The sequence below is a fragment of the Eumetopias jubatus genome, unplaced genomic scaffold, assembly GCF_037043125.1.
Source record: "Eumetopias jubatus isolate StellerSeaLion01/CBP00866 unplaced genomic scaffold, mEumJub1_p1.0 scaffold_12, whole genome shotgun sequence".
Classification (NCBI taxonomy): domain Eukaryota; kingdom Metazoa; phylum Chordata; class Mammalia; order Carnivora; family Otariidae; genus Eumetopias; species Eumetopias jubatus.
In genome coordinates this window covers 66,109,621-66,125,708 of record NW_028274818.1, presented here as the reverse complement: position 1 = coordinate 66,125,708, position 16,088 = coordinate 66,109,621, and the positions used below count along the sequence as shown (strand labels likewise).

Below are 16,088 nucleotides of genomic sequence, written 5' to 3'. Positions count from 1 at the left end.
AAAAAAACTCGTTAAAAATTCACTCAATTCACAGGCTGATAATTTGAACCCTAATATAATTGCGCACACAACATTTTGGTCTTCCTAGAGGTTATAGGGTATACTTAACACATACTCAGTTTAATCTGATAAATCCAAGCACCCCACAGTTTGAACTCTCTAAATGACAAAATAATAAATAAAAAAATCAGTTGAACCAGCAGTCTTTTCAAAAGTGTCATTAACCAATGAGATATTAAAGTCATAGTTCTATTGGCCATACCACTGGTATTTGACCTGCTTATTCATTACTAAACAGTAGTTTGGAAATACGTGCTAAGTAAGGGTTTATCATGTTTATTTTGCCATCAATGCACCACGACATCCGACAGATAAGAGCACAGGAAGCAGCGAGGCACCCTACTGCTCCCCACGTTGTCTGTAAACCAGATTATTCCATGATCTAGCCCTTTCCAAGTCAGAATTCTGGATTTAAGGTGTGGATTAATCCAGTGATTATGAAGCTGACAGGTGAAAGTTTATAAGCTTTTATCTACCACAGACGTTCCTTTTCAATGTTACTATTTTACATCACATATGAAAACTAGAGCAGACATCAGCTAGCCCACTGCTTCTCAACGAGGGGGGTGTGTATGTTGTGTGTCTTGATGTTGGGGTGGACGCTGGTTTAGGAAATTTGAGATCTTTCCACAAATACGTGCCCCATTCTGAGCATATAAGAAAACTGCAGGATAGAGATAACGGCTGGCCGATTCAGTACTGAGAAACACTGAGCTAGCATCAGCATAGGATGTTGCTTATAGTTTGTTATCAATACATATATAAAGTGTCATGGTATTTTTAAATATCTTGGAAATACCTTAGAATATAAACAATTTACTATTAATATTATTGCCTCAAATCTATAAACTTATTTAGGGATATTCCTCTGAAACACATTAAATAATCTATCAGATTTCTGCAAAACTGATTTACATAAAATTATAGTCAGTAAGAGCTATAATTTGTCCCAAATTCTTTTGAATTCTGCATAATACGAATCATCAAGGTTTTTTTCTGCATAATTAAAATCTCCAGGAAATCTCTACATATTTGCTTATATCAGATTCTTATTTAGAAACTCATTTACTTTGTAGGCAATCAATTTGGAAAGCATACGTTAGGATTACTTCTTTCGCCTAGTAAAAATTAAAATAAAGATACCTTATAATTTTAGTAGTTTAGTTACTGAAATTTATGCAAACATTTCTAAAGCTTTACGGCCAAAGCCAAAACAAGAAAAGAAAAAGCAAAAAGAAAATGCAGAAAGGCAGAGTAGCAACAGCAGGGCCAGCGGCACACAGCATGCAGCAGAGGTGAGAGTACATCGCGGAGACGTTAGCGCGTTCCGCAACCACAGGCAAGACGGGGAAAGACGGGCGGGGGGGGGGGACACACAGTGCAGTAGTTTCTTACACGTCTGCCTTTGCTAGCTGGAGTACAGGACGGAGAGCGCTTCAACAAAGAAAGGAGAATACTGCACGTTACAAATATTCACACACGACTCTTGATGGCTACCGCTGTATTAACAGACAAAGTATATCAACGTACACATAAAGACACATTTTCTGATAGAGATTGTCAGGAAAAACCGGAGGATAGGACAGTAAAGAAACTGTTGCTCAGACTCGGTCTACGAGGACAATCAAGCTTTCATGGGACCCCACGCAAACAGTGACCCACGAAATAATGCTCCATCAAGTGATGGACGGTCTCTTTTCTGCAGAGACCGGTAGTAACAACTGGAAATGTGAGAACAAAAAGGATCCAAATAATTCTGATTTAGTGCTGGGTAATATTTAATAAAATACTTAGTCTTTTACCTACCAAATTCTTACTGTTTCCAAAGATGATGCTTTTAAATGATAAAAGCTAACTTAGGCCTTCAGAATTACTGATAATGAATGAAAACAAAAAGTTACTTCAACAATACTGTCCATCCTGACTAGACATTAGGCTTAAGTCAAGAAGGACCTTCACCTTTTGGACATTAAAGATTAAGTAATTAGCCCAGCACTAACAATAAGTAGGTAATAACTGTACTGACATATCTCCCAAGTCTCTGGAACGCGTGAACAGCAGAGTTTTATAAATATAAACTGTATCTGCCTCTGGCAATTCCCTATATTCAATAGAACCTAACATCTACTGAGGGTTTGCAATAGGTCAGGTTTTTAAAAGACACAGAAGATGTGCCATTCACAAACTGGTGGGGAAGACACCATGCCATCCACAGTGTGACAAATGCTGTGACAGAGGGTAGCTGCAGAGTTCTCCAGGAAGCTGGGGGGCGAGGTGTTGGGGGGGACGTACAAGATTTGTAGGGGGACCTAGAGAGGGAATTTATAAACTGAACTACGGGAGCTACAGAGCTCAGAGGAAACTGGAAGGATAAGAAACATCCTTCCAGGTGATCAGTGTTATTTGTACAACTCTGGCACACTGGTAAACAGGAACTTTTATTTCTTTTTAGGCGACTAGGAAGGCAGATGACCTGAACATGGTGTCCCAGAGAGTTAACGGCGAACCAGGATTAGAAGTCCTGCAGGTTCCTAAGGAAGTTTTTGTGTCTTCGTCCGGTCATTCCTGTTGCTTTAGGAAGAACTCCCCCTCCCTAACCACGCGCTGCCTGCCTAGCACAAACTTGTCTTCCTCAGCTCCTCTTACTCTGTGGACCATACCCGTCCCTCCGTGAGGACCTGCTCGGCCATCAGTTTGTTCAGAAAGTCTTTCAGCAGCCTTCTAGTTTGGTCAGGTCACTCTCCTTTATACTCCCATGATAGACAGTCCATAGCTTTTATTATTGTGCTGCTCCCAATTGTGTTATAATTCTTTATTTACATGTGTGGTTTTTCCATCAGATTCAGATCCTTAAAGATCTGGAATATGCTTATCATAAAGCCTCTATAAAATCCTTAATGAATACTGAATGAATCCTTCTGACATTCTGCAATACTTACCTCATTATTTTTTATGGCATTTATCACTTTCTATACGGCACAGTATGTAACCATGGATTTATTTTCTCTAACAGTAAAATAAGTGTTTTGAGGCCTACTTCTACGTCTGATTGATCTTAGCAGCTACCATTGTACAAAGTAGAGTACTACATGTGTAGAAAGTGCTAAGATGTTTAACACAGAGAAACCTTTACTTTTTGGCTATCCCTACACTTCTAGACCAGAGTCAGGAATGTGCTGAAACCATGAAAAAAAGCATGACTAGCTCAAAGTAAATATATTGCCACTATGCTAAAAACAAGTGAATGTGTCTCTCAAAACCATCCCTGCATATGAAGGACAACACAGTGTACAGCCGGCACTGTACAAATGGAATTGGAGGAACACACATGGCACACACTTTCTCATACACACTCTCATAACCATGGTTTTCTACTAACAGTAGAAACTGGTCTCACAGTACATGCTGGGAAGCAGGATGTTGTCTTCATATACCATTTAAAACTGTGCATTTTATATCTGGTGTAAAACTGCCACCATAAATTTCAGGCTGATTATGGAAGTAAGCACATGGGCAGAAACCAAAAGAAGTTAATTTATCTTACAGACACATAATTTGGCAAATAGATTTTAAGATTCAGTTAATGAATTCCAAAGGTCTTTTAAAGTAAGATACTGAAGAGTAAAAGACTAGGTAGTCATGGTTCTTTCTCTCTAGATTGTCTAAACATATTAGGATGTATGATATACAATAAAAAACATATCTTATATATAAAATAATATATAATGCTGCCTAAACTAGGGAAAGACTGCATATGACAATCTTCTGAAATGGGAGAGTTTTGAGTTGGGTTGTATTTAATATGTGGATGGAAGATTTTTTAAAAAAGAATTGAAAGAGGAAATATCAGGAATGCCATAATTTCTCAAGAAGGATTTAGGCCTGGTTTGGGTCACAGAATTGAAAGATCTTTAAAATGTATGTTTTAAAATTCTGTCTTCCACTGATTCTCCTGTATGATCAATTTTCCCCAGATACAGCTACACGATGCTGCCACACCTCAGATTTCTGTGATGGGTTATGATAGATTATGAAAGAAGCCAAGGGAGAGACCAGCTAAAAGCAAGAGATAAGAGAAGGAAGCTAGGAGCCAGGACTGAAATTAAATATTTTAGGACATCTTAGCAAGATTTTACCATGAAGTCAAACAAGGAGTGGAACTCGGCCTGCCAATACTCTCAGACTACTTGCTTTTTGTCATATGCCAGGATACAAGAAAACAGTATTAGGAAGACCAGACAGTTGGACTATTGGGACTAACTCTATTCCTTGATGCCTGACCTTTTTATTCCACACCTTTAAATGTGGTTTACTCTTTCCTCAGTACACTACAGTAAGACAGCCTCCAGAAAGCAAGTTGGCATACTCTCATTTGCCAGGTTCTCCCAGTTTTTGTGAATTTGGCCCAAATGAACAGTGTAGAATTGTAATTTAAATAAAACTCAAAACTTACCTGGCATAGATTTAGTAAGTGACAATATGTTAATAAATGACAGTATGTTTACCAAATATAAAGAACAAGTAGTTCATTTATATGACTATAATTAGTATGATCTTTAGTACAGTCAAGCCAAGTATTTTGGGGGCTCAATTGAAAAGAAGAAAATGAATGGAACAGGATGGGAAGTTTGCGAGCTGGTCTGATCATCCCTGGACTTTTGGCCACTGGCGTGCAGGGAACAGATCGGGGAGAGCCCGAGCTGCTGAGCTCCGCCTGCCCCTCACCCTGTTTGGTGCTGGGCCTAACACAGAGTCACCCCCAGGCAGTCTAGGACTGGGCGTGTGGGGCTGAGAGAAAAGACGAGGTCAAGAGGAAATGATTTCCACAGCAGAAGGACCCTGGTGGCGGTTCACTGCTGTCACTGGCGTCTCACCACGTGTGGGAATGCCTGACCCAAGAGACAAAGTGGTCAGAGTGACATCAGTTTGCCATGAACTAAAACCCCCTCTTATCTGCCCTAAACAATGTCATCCATAACCCTGTTGCCACCCCTTCCCTATTCCTCCAAAGACTGAGAATCCTAAAACTTTACTAATGGGGGAGAAAATGATCCAGTCTACTAATGGGAGAATGCTGTGATCAACAATGGTTACAACCACTGGACTGAGTATTTTTCTCTGGTTCTTTTCTGTCAGAAGCCTACGATTCTACATGGAGAAAGTCCCAACTACCCGAGTTGTCCTGAATTACAGAAGCAGGGTGCTGAGAATGCCTTCCACTTTGCCTGAGTCGGGGGGAAGGAAGGGACCTGGGTCGCTCACACTGCTCTCCTGTCAAGGCTGCTCTTGCTGGAAACTTGACTCACACAGAAAGAACTGTCTAAACTGTGCAACTTAAAAGGAAGGCCTATGGCTCCGAATGTGTTCCCATATTGCCAGAAATTCTGGCATTCACTTGAATTTTGAACAGGCAAAATACACTGAGGAAGAACTGGAGGTGGGAGAGTAATTCTGGGCACTATTTTATGTAAAAAGAATTATTGTGTTAATAGGCCCACATGGGAGGGTTAAGGAAAAAAGTAAAGGGTCATTTTTGAGGAGGGGAGGTGCTAGTGATATGGTTCTAGAGAATCAGAGGGCAGTATGAGGTCACTAGGCCACGGGAAACAAACGGGGAAGATTCATGGTGTATGGACACCAAAGAACGTTTCATTTCTGCAATCTTGCTGAATACTGGCTTTATCCCTTACTAAACCTACAAGTTCCTGCTGCAATTCAAATTCTAGGTCTTCAATGTCATCTATTTCTCTTCTATTTCTAGGAGATAAAATTAGAGAAGAATGATCACAGGATGTGTTGTATGTGTTAGTTAAGCGTTACAATCTGCTCACTATGGGGGGCAGTCACGCACAACACTCTTAACTAGTTTTGGCACAAAGAACAATCAAGATTGATTCTATTCCTTAAGCTTCCAAATGCCTAAGAGAAAGGAAGCAACAGAAGTTTGGTTCATACTAAGTATCCTGGACACCAAACACAAGCATGACAAGGATTGAATACCATTTTTCAAAACATCACTCTACTCTGGCTTTGAGGATGAACTGAATGATAACTCTGGGAAGAGCGGTCATAGTTATCAACTATAGAGGTTTATGCCATAAAATATGAAGTAAGAATACACACTATTTTTTTTAAACAGGAGCTTACTTCCTCCTCCCTGACATGCAAACCTCACAGTGCAGTGGTCTTGCGGCGGGACAATTTGCGGGGGGAGTGCAGTGACTTGGATTGGTGGGGGGCAGAAGGCGAGCAGAAGGCCAAGGAAACATTTAAGTCACACTGGATTCCTGGACAAGAAAGGAAGCTAAAGGGAACACAGGAAGGGAAGTGAATGGCCTATTACGAGTAAGGAAACGGTAACCAGTGTTACTGAGGGCTCTACACACCTTGTTTCTTTAAATTCTCAAACAACCTCTGAGGCAGTACCACTATTAGTATCCTTGTTCTTCTGATGAGCAAACTGGGGTTTATCTAACAGAAAAGTTAGGGAACTTGATCCCACTCATACACCTAGAAAGTGGTACAGGCAGCAAATCTGAGCCCCCTTATGTGCTTAACCAATAAACTGGAAGAAGAGAACTCAGGAAGCAAACGAGGGAAAAACCAGGCTTTTTAAGAGCTGGAGCCCGATTCATAAAGATTCAGCCTGTGTGAACTCAACTCCTTTTCCTTTTATGATAGGAGTTCCTTTGTGCTGGTTTGAAATTCAGTGTTATGTCTGAACTGCACTTAGGCTGAGTGCTAGTGGGTGACGGACAAGAAAGGGCTCTCCTGGAGGAAAGTGAGAGTGGGAGTCTTCTTCACTACAGCTGGGTGGTGGCTGAGAGAGCAGTGACAAGGCGGGCATGGGACGGCGCGCATTCCTGCAGCCCTTGGGCCGAGTAGAATGAACCTATCTGTTAAAATACATACGACTTCTTGGTTTTACATTCAGAGCTTTTTGTGGGAGGAAAGGGAATGTAGAGAAGAGTTTGTTAGGGAAAAAAAAATGGAAATGGTTTTCTAGTGGAAGGAAGAGTTAAAATAATTTATTTGAACTTCCTTCCCATTCTCTCTCAAGTGAATGATGTTTCTATGGACATACTATATCGAATATTTTAGTACAGTGAAACATACAGATTATAATGTGAAATACTATTGTACCTCAATAGAGTTCTCTTTTTATTGCCCTGTAGAATTAACTAGAAAAACTGTCTTAAGAATAATGGAATAGTTTCCATTCAGAATGGACTTGGATATAATATTTCAAAGACAGAAAAAAATCACTTGAAAAAAAATTTTAAAATCTAGATCAAGAGTTTTCTCTAGTGGACAATTATGTGAAATACTTTCCTGAATATAAGAATTATGTTTAACAAAACACAAAAAATAAGACCTATAAAAATTTCCCTGGTTGAAAAACCAGTGCTATGTAGAACATTTGCATTTGAATCCATTTTATTTTCCAGTTTCTAGAAAGGTTAAATGTTTGACATGACAAGGATTTTTATGCCATTTAATGTGGAATAGAGAGAATGCATACATCTGGTATTTCAGTAAAGAGAATGAACGATATACATTAGGGACTTCTAAGTTATCAAATGGATAGAATTAATTTAGGAGAGAAAATGGTAGTGCAGTCAATTTATAGTGCACGTAGCACATATGTTAATGAAAATCACTTTCCACATTACAGGTGAAATTCTGTCAGCATTAAAAACTGATTTGTACTCGGTTATTATGTCACAATAAAATCTGTTGAAAGATTTAATAAAACATATCACTTTTTTCTGATTTTACCACCAGAAGTTTACTTCTGAGAAATAAAATAGCAAAGTGCCGAAAAGGGGAATGTCAAATAGAAATCACCATGAAAAATAAAAATGAGCATTTCATATACATATCTACATAGTGACAATAATCAAATAAACATTCCAGTCTTCAGAATTGTTGCAAAGAAAGGAAATACAGATGCTCTGATGGCCAAAGCATTTTTCAAAGTACATTTTCACTTTCTGATGTTTAATAAAGATAAACTCTTCATTATATTTCAGGCAAGAAAGAAGCTAATTTTGTCTCATAAATTACCAGGTGTGATATTTCTAAAACTGACTGCATTACTAGGCAAAATTCTTCAATTCAATTCACTGATGTCTTTTACTGAAGGATGCATTGGTTTGAAAATCAAAGACTTACGTCATCCAAAAAATCAATCAGTGAAGATGAGGAAGAAGAAAAGGAATCCTATTTAACGAATACAGCAATAAAAAATAGAAAATATGGATGAAGCAATTTAATACGAACAAATAATAAAAAATTTTGTAAAACAATTGAAAGGCAAATGACATTAATTCAAATAAATAAATGAGAAAAGCAGTCATTGGCATCATTTCTCAAGAAACTTAGAAATCCATTAATTTTTAAAACGTGGTTCTTTTTCCCTTTCCTAAAGAAATGAAATACAATGCACACATTGTGCCCAAAATGTAATAAAATGAAGCACATGGTAAATCATTAATAATCAAATTAAATGAAGCACTTTAGAAGGGTCACAATTAAAAGTGAGCAGTTCCCAGTGGAATGTAACCTCTCTGAGAACAGGACTTGGTGAACTGGGTCACTACTCTATCTCCAGCACCTAGAACAGTGCTCTGCACAGAGACTTGTGATTATTTGTTTAATAAAGATATAATCACTAACTAAATCTTCTGAGACAAAAATATACTTTATATCATAAAATTGTTTTTTTTTTTTTTCAGCAAAGAATTTAAGCACCAAAGAAGGACAGTCATAGAGTCACTATTTCATTATTATGGAATATACTGCCTAATACATTCTGTGTAATACTTTTAACAAAAAGTATTCCTATTGTTAACTTCTAAAATAATTGAACGGATTTGAAGCTAGACCCAGCACTGCCCTATTGTGAGCTCTGACATTTCCACTTTTTTTTTATTATTATTTTTTTTTATTGCGGCTCTGTGCTTGGGGGAAAAAAGAAAAGTGTCAAAAATCTTTCAAAAGTTTGGATTTGTTCTGCATTTACTGTTTCTCAGGGGAAGAGACAAAATTTCTTTTAAATCTTATGACTCACATTTTGATCTTTCTTAGATTTTTCTTAAATACAAATGTGATTACAGTTTCCGTAAGAATGCAGAACATGGGGTGCCTGGGTGGCTCAGTCGTTAAGTGTCTGCCTTCGGCTCAGGTCATGATTGATCCCAGGGTCCTGGGATGCAGCCCAGCCCGTACTGGGCTCCCTGCTCCGCTGGGAGCCTGCTTCTCCCTCTCCCACTCCCCCTGCTTGTGTTCCCTCTCTAGCTGTGTTTCTCCCTGTCAAATAAATAAATAAATAAAATCTTTAAAAAATGCAGAACATACTCTTCTCTTAACATGTTTTTGTTTATATAAAATTCTAGGTCCTCTTATGTGGGAGGCAATAAAACAGTTTCATTGCAAATGAATTTTAAGTTACAAAGTGAATTTTAAATGGACCGCAGGGAATACTTGAAAAGTTTAATACTTACTTCAAATTGATCCAGAGCATCGGTAGGCGTATTCAAAAATGCCAAGAAAGAATGCTGTGAGTCTTGGTGCTCTATACCTAGAAGACAGCAGCAACTTTTTTTAAAACTAGAACAATTTAAACTAATTTTCATGGATAACCATTCCTGTCTGAATCTATTAAGAGCCGATCACAAACTACCATATTTTAAAGCTGATCAATACTTTTAACTCTACATACTGAAAAAACTATAGTAGTGTTTCTTGGAATATCACTTAACAGTTACATCAGTCTCCATGACATACTTGCTTCCTGACTTGAGGTCTTGAATTTCTTTCTTTTCCCACATAGCGCATCAGAACAAACACATTACATCTTGGTAGACTTGGGAGAATTTTAAAAACATGGTTATATCTGATTTTTCTAAGCTAATTTATCACCAAACAAGGTTTCTGGTTTGAAAAACTTTTAGCAAACATATAGTAAGCATTAATATAAATAATCTCTTATGATAATGTCATGATAAAATAAATGTATTTAGTTATGAAAAAACTTTTGTCAAGGCCTCAATCTGATTTCAGGTATTGTTTTATTGACAGAATAAATCACTCATACCCTAGTTTTTCTCAGATGAGGTTATAAAAGCTGGTGCATATTTGTTAGGAATGGCATTAACTTCAAAGGCATAATTTCCAAAATAATTCTTAAAATTTATACACAATGATAAATACTAGGAAGGAAAAAAGCAGAAACAACCAAGCACACATTTTCGACTTCCTCATCCTTAGGAAGTGACATTAACTAATTTGTGTGGCTTTCCTACTACTCTAAATAACTAACACCATGGATGTCAGAGGAGGCACTATGTTCAGAAATTCATCCAGTCAATAAATATTTATTGAGAGCCTTGTGCCAAACCTTGTCTAGATACCAGGACATATTAGTAAATGAGCAGAAAAAAAATCCTTGCCCTCACTGTATTATATAAATACTACATTATAGTATTTAAGTAGTATAGTACATTATGTTACAACACAAAGTGAAATTTTATTATCTACAATGTTCTAAATCCAAATAAAAGCTATAGGTTAACATGCTTTCATAAAGCAATGTGATAAACTTAAGTTATTTCTTCTGCAAGTTTAGATCTATTCTAAAAATGATGCATCTAGTGACATAAGGCATGTCATAGTCAGTCACACTTTGCACTGGTCTCTCTTCTGTATAAACTGCCTTTAGGGCTACAGACCCTCCAGCTCCTATATATTCTTTTTCCTCTACTCACTGAATAATGCAGCTCCCTTCCACTCTTCATGTTTGAAAACTGCTTGATTCTCAATTTAGTGTGAAGCCTTGGGCTCAGTGTGAGTTCCTAATTCACTTTTGCTGTTCCTTCCTTTCCTGTTCACTAGGAAATTGAACCGACAAAAATTTTTTGAGTATCTACTACTTTTAGTGGTTTTTCATGTCAACTCCTTCATGTGATACCCTCTCTTTCCGCCACAATTTTATTTTTTTCTCCACAATTTTAAAAGCAGATACAGCGACCCAGACAGCTTGACATCACTCTGTGTCACAGGACTGAGAAATTACAGGGAAGCATCACATAATGTACGCATAACATAAAGCCATTAATTAGTTCACTATTCAGTCAGGAATACTGACTTTGTCAGGACAATGAATTTATTTATTTATTTATTTTTAAAAGTAGGTTCCACATCCAGCGTGGAGCCCAAGGCAGGGCTTGAACTCATGACCATGAGATCAAGAGTCAGATGCTCAACTGACTGAGCCACCAAGGTGCCCCAGGACAAAGAATTTCTAATAACTGCATATAAGAGATCCCTTCATTGAGAAAATAGAATTTGTTTTTATTAAATCTTCACATTCTTAATGCCCACATTATGGAAAAAAGTTTAAGTAAAGTTCCTGTAATAGCTGCCATGCACTCCAGAGTTACTTTTCACGTTAATGGAAACATGCCCAGGTAATGCTTTCAAGAAAATGGGAATAAATCCTGAGAAATCCCACAGGGTAAGCAGTTTTAAGAATAAACACGGAAGAAAACAATGAAATGCCAGAACAGTTCATCACTGAATTGGTTTCTAATATGGGATTAGATTAATCTTTAGTTACTTCATACATTGTTTCCTCAACTACCCTGGAAGTGAATCCTACGACACTTGAAAAGAGTATAAAGTACACTATAAAAAGTATTTTCCCCCCAATCACAAAAATCTTATTTGTGAAATCAGCCACGGCACTGAAAAAACAGTCCAATTTATGACAAAGTGAGTTTTTCTGCTACCATGAAATCTTTAAACCATGTATATTAAGTACAACAAAATGACTGAAACCAGTCTAGCGAGTGTGTGTGTCAAATATGCGTATATATATCCATCAGTGACCGCCAGCGTGCTTAGTGTGAACAATTCTCTGACCTACACACGTACGTGGATTCTTGGGTAATAAAATACATTCACAACAGAATAAGCCCTGATTGATGCAAAACACATTCTCATACCCTTTTCAGATCTAAGCTCTTCAGTGTCCTTTATCAGTTGTTCGATTTCTGAGAGTAGCTCCAAGTTCTTCTTCTCTGAATCTTTTAGTTTACTTCAATAAGGGGAAAAAAAAAAAGGAAAAATGTCATTATTTTTACTGCTGGTTAGTGAGCCATCCTACAGTACGTAGTTGGAGCTTCCTGGTTTAAATGTCAGTCACATCAGGTCAGGGAAGTGCAAAGCCACTGCAGGAAAGACAAATCCCGCCGGTCATCTACTGTTATATAAATAAAATTTCACTGCAACACAGCCAGACTCATTCATTCACAGACCGTCTCTGGCTGCTTTCACACAATAGTGCAGTTGACTAGCCAGAGGCAATACGGCCCACAAAGCTGAAAATATTTAGTATCTGGCCTTTTATAGAAAAAGATGCTGACCTGGAGCTAAATGATTAGATTTTAAAATGTCATAAAATCAAAGGTTAATTTAGGATTTTGTTAGACTCTTCCACAGAGAACCATGAAAGTGGAGCATTGTTATGAGTACATCTGTAGTTTCCAGTTTCATTCAGTCTGGTTTATGGGCGAATGTGCAAACGCCTGTGTCCCAGGCACGGGAAGGCAGCTCACGTTCGTTCTACTTATGACACAGAGAATGACATTCAGTAGCTCTTTGTGTTAGGATCGACTCACATTCTCCAGAAAATGTTCTCTCAAATTTTCAATGTCATGCTAGCACATTTAAGCAAAGCATACTTAATTTATGTCTGGATCATTTATAACAAGAGTTTATAATTCAGTGGGATGCCAGGCAACCGCCCTCTAAGTGGATTCAAAACATTAACGATTACAGTTTCAGGACTAATGCTTCACACCATTACAAACTGAAATTTATGGGACTATATTTCTTTTCATGATTGAATGCCTCTGGAACTCTGCTATTCCAGCACCAAATGGATTTTTCTATTTATGTATTGATTTGTAACACGGACTTTCTGTTGTTCCTCTATATCACCAACACTGACTTATTCTTGAACCATGGTTATATCCAATCCAATTAAGATTTTCATTTTATCACTTATTTATTCTACTGTGGCGATGAGGATTGAAGGAATGTATTTATCCAGTAATTGTCTCAGACTGTGGAGGATATACTTGTTTTAAAACATCAAAGAACATGAAGAAACAATTATAGAGAACCTTCATTTGTAAAAGATCTATGGTAGAGGTCCGAATTCCCAGATGACTGTATTTTGTTCTGAATATATGTTGCATTTTTATACTAATATGATACTCCTGAACAGGAGAGAATTTTGGATTTAATGGAACAGAATTTGAGAGTTAACTAAATTTTACAAGTAAGGGGAAAAATAAATAAAATATTAATTAGCACAATTAATTCTACTTTATGGACAAGTCAGAGGACTAGGCTTTCAGCTAGTCTGTTTTCTAAATACAGACAAGGTTGTATTAAAATCCCATCACTGCATACAAGGCTTGAAAGCATTTATTCATTTTCAAATATTCATAAATTTTTCTGGTCATTACTTAAAAAGGTGATAGGTATGAACTAAACAAGTAACTTCTCCCCAAATACTTTTGGACCAACTTAGAAATTATTCTAGTAAACTCTATCATTCAACCTTACCATTCTGTGATGATGTTAGCTGCTTTAACTTTATTCAGCTCTTCTTGGATGGCCTGCTTAGCTCTTATTTCTGCATCCAGGGCTGACTGCAACTCCAGCCTAGCTGACATATCCAGTTTTGCAAAACGACGCATTTTCCAGGGCATATCCTACCAAATAATATGACTGTTGTTAGCCCGATCCTATTTTTTCCTTAACATTTAAATTCAGTAATGCAAGTAAATTTAGAAACTACATAAAGCACTCTCTTTCTCTGACAACAGAATAGAACTTAAACACTGCTTCTGAAATTATATTATTTTCCATTAAATTCAGAAATAATTGTGGACCCACATATAAGGAGTTTATTTTCCATACTTATTACCAATAACGGATACCTATACAAAATTACAGTTAAGCAGTGATGTGTTATGATTTCCTAAACTGGCAAAGACTTAGACTAAGTGAATTCTCAAGAAAAACTTTACAGTGAGCTAAAGCCTAGACAAGTTGATAGAAGTGCTGATTTATTATAGTGTGTTTGAGCCTCCCCTCCCACCCCATATGATAATTCTCCATGCAAAACAGCAGAGCTTACTGTTGCTCGTGCACCCAAGCTGGAATTTCTCAAAGCTTCCAACTCTTCTGTCATTTTAGAAGCTAAGGCCTGGAGATACCCTCGTGCATCCTTTTCATCACTGACCCTAGAATACATACACATACAAAGGACAAAAGTAACACAAACAGAAAAACTTCAGTGTGAGAGATATATTGTTTTTAAAGCCTCACACAAGAAATAAGTGAAATAAATGTTTTCTTTCAAAAGATCTACCACAGTACTACTGCCTGACAATAAGTGGGAAGAAGTTTACTGAACTGTTTCAGTTATCTATGAATTAAAGCTGGTCATGCTTAGGAAAGTTCAAATTACTTGTATCTGATAAATTAGTAAAATTTCGCCCTTGAACCACAGAATATTCTTTTAATCTAACATTGAAAACACACATATTTACATTATTTCTAAAGAATATTAAGATTTCTAATTGGGTTCTGCCATTTTATCTTATGAAAACAAAATGCATCAGTTTTAAAACTGAAGTACCCTATATTTAGAAAGTTTAAAGTAAAATAGTCTGCAAAAATCAGGGCTGTACTGCAATAAATCTTCTCTGTTTTCTAAAATGGTCAATAAAATACCAATCAAAAGGAAAAGATTAAAGTCTACTGAAGCTCATAACTGTCTTAAGACTATCTTTCTGATGTAACTATTACGATTCTATAAAAATGTTTTCAAATTCCATTCAATGACACACATTCTAAATTTCAGAATTTGTCTAAGAGAAAGTTTGTGTTTTGTTACGTCTTCAAAACAAGGGCAAGGCTAAGGTAAGGACTGCCAGCATATGACAATCCACAGCAGAAGGTCCTATCCCCAAGAAGAATGAAAACAATTAGTATACAGAAAGCTATAATTGGCATAAATTAAAAAAAAGGAATTGAAATTTGTAGTGCTTAGAAGTGTATTCTAATATACTCTGGGGAACACCATTTGCCTTTTGGAAGGCTGGCTGTTTTCATAAATACAATTCAGGCCACTGAATAGTAATGAGAAAAGCATATTTCAGGTAAATCAGTAAGTATCTGATGCATATAGCAAACTGAAATCTTGAACTTAGCTTTAGCATCTTTTAGAATTTAAACTCCTGAGGAGCCAAATTCATATATTTCTATCTATATATCTTAAAGAGGCCCTTTAAAAGGCATTTGGTTCTCTTTTCTCTCAGATGGGAAGGTGTACTGGAGGACAAGCAAAAGAATCTAACAATAAAAGCGATCCAATCATTATAAAAAGTTGCCCAGCCTAGTTCGTTACATATTTTTAGGCTCTATATACATGTATATATTTTTATTGCCTTTTAAGGGAAAATGGCTTTAGAAAATATTGTTTGTGTAGTGGGAGGCGGTTTCCTTTAAAATTCTTTAACTTTGGACACCACACATGACCATGACCTTTTGATTTAATCATCTGATCTACAGTATAAAGAATAGGTGAAGATGAAGGAAGATTACCTTTTTTTTTTAGAGTACCAAGAAAGACACTTAAGAAAACTGTATTATCATTTAAAGGGCCAGGCTAATCAGCCTCAACCAGCATTGCTTTAGTGCCTATCTACCCCAGCGATCTAGGCTTATGCACATTCCAGCCTGCTTCCATAACTCTGGAAAACAATAAATTCTTGTACATGCCTTTCATGCTGTTTAACGTTTCAAATAAAAACCAATCTCTACCTCTGAAACAAATAATACATTATATGTTAAAAAAAAAAAAGATGATGATAGCAGGAAGGGAAGAATGAAGAGTGGGAAATTGGAGGGGTAGACGAACCATGACAGACTATAGACTCCGAGAA

General features: G+C 36.9%; 1 protein-coding gene across 4 annotated transcripts in view; it reads right to left on the bottom strand.

The window, feature by feature from the left end:
• CDC42BPA (CDC42 binding protein kinase alpha) overlaps positions 1-16,088 on the bottom strand; it is a 350,267-nt gene that overhangs the window by 57,467 nt on the left and 276,712 nt on the right. For all 4 annotated transcript variants that reach the window (XM_028111910.2, XM_028111911.2, XM_028111912.2 and 1 more), the window contains 4 exons: positions 14,276-14,381; positions 13,699-13,847; positions 12,069-12,160; positions 9,567-9,643 (listed from right to left, as the gene is read on the bottom strand). In XM_028111910.2, coding sequence (XP_027967711.1) covers positions 9,567-9,643; positions 12,069-12,160; positions 13,699-13,847; positions 14,276-14,381 — 424 coding nt within the window. The remainder of the gene's footprint in view (positions 1-9,566; positions 9,644-12,068; positions 12,161-13,698; positions 13,848-14,275; positions 14,382-16,088) is intronic.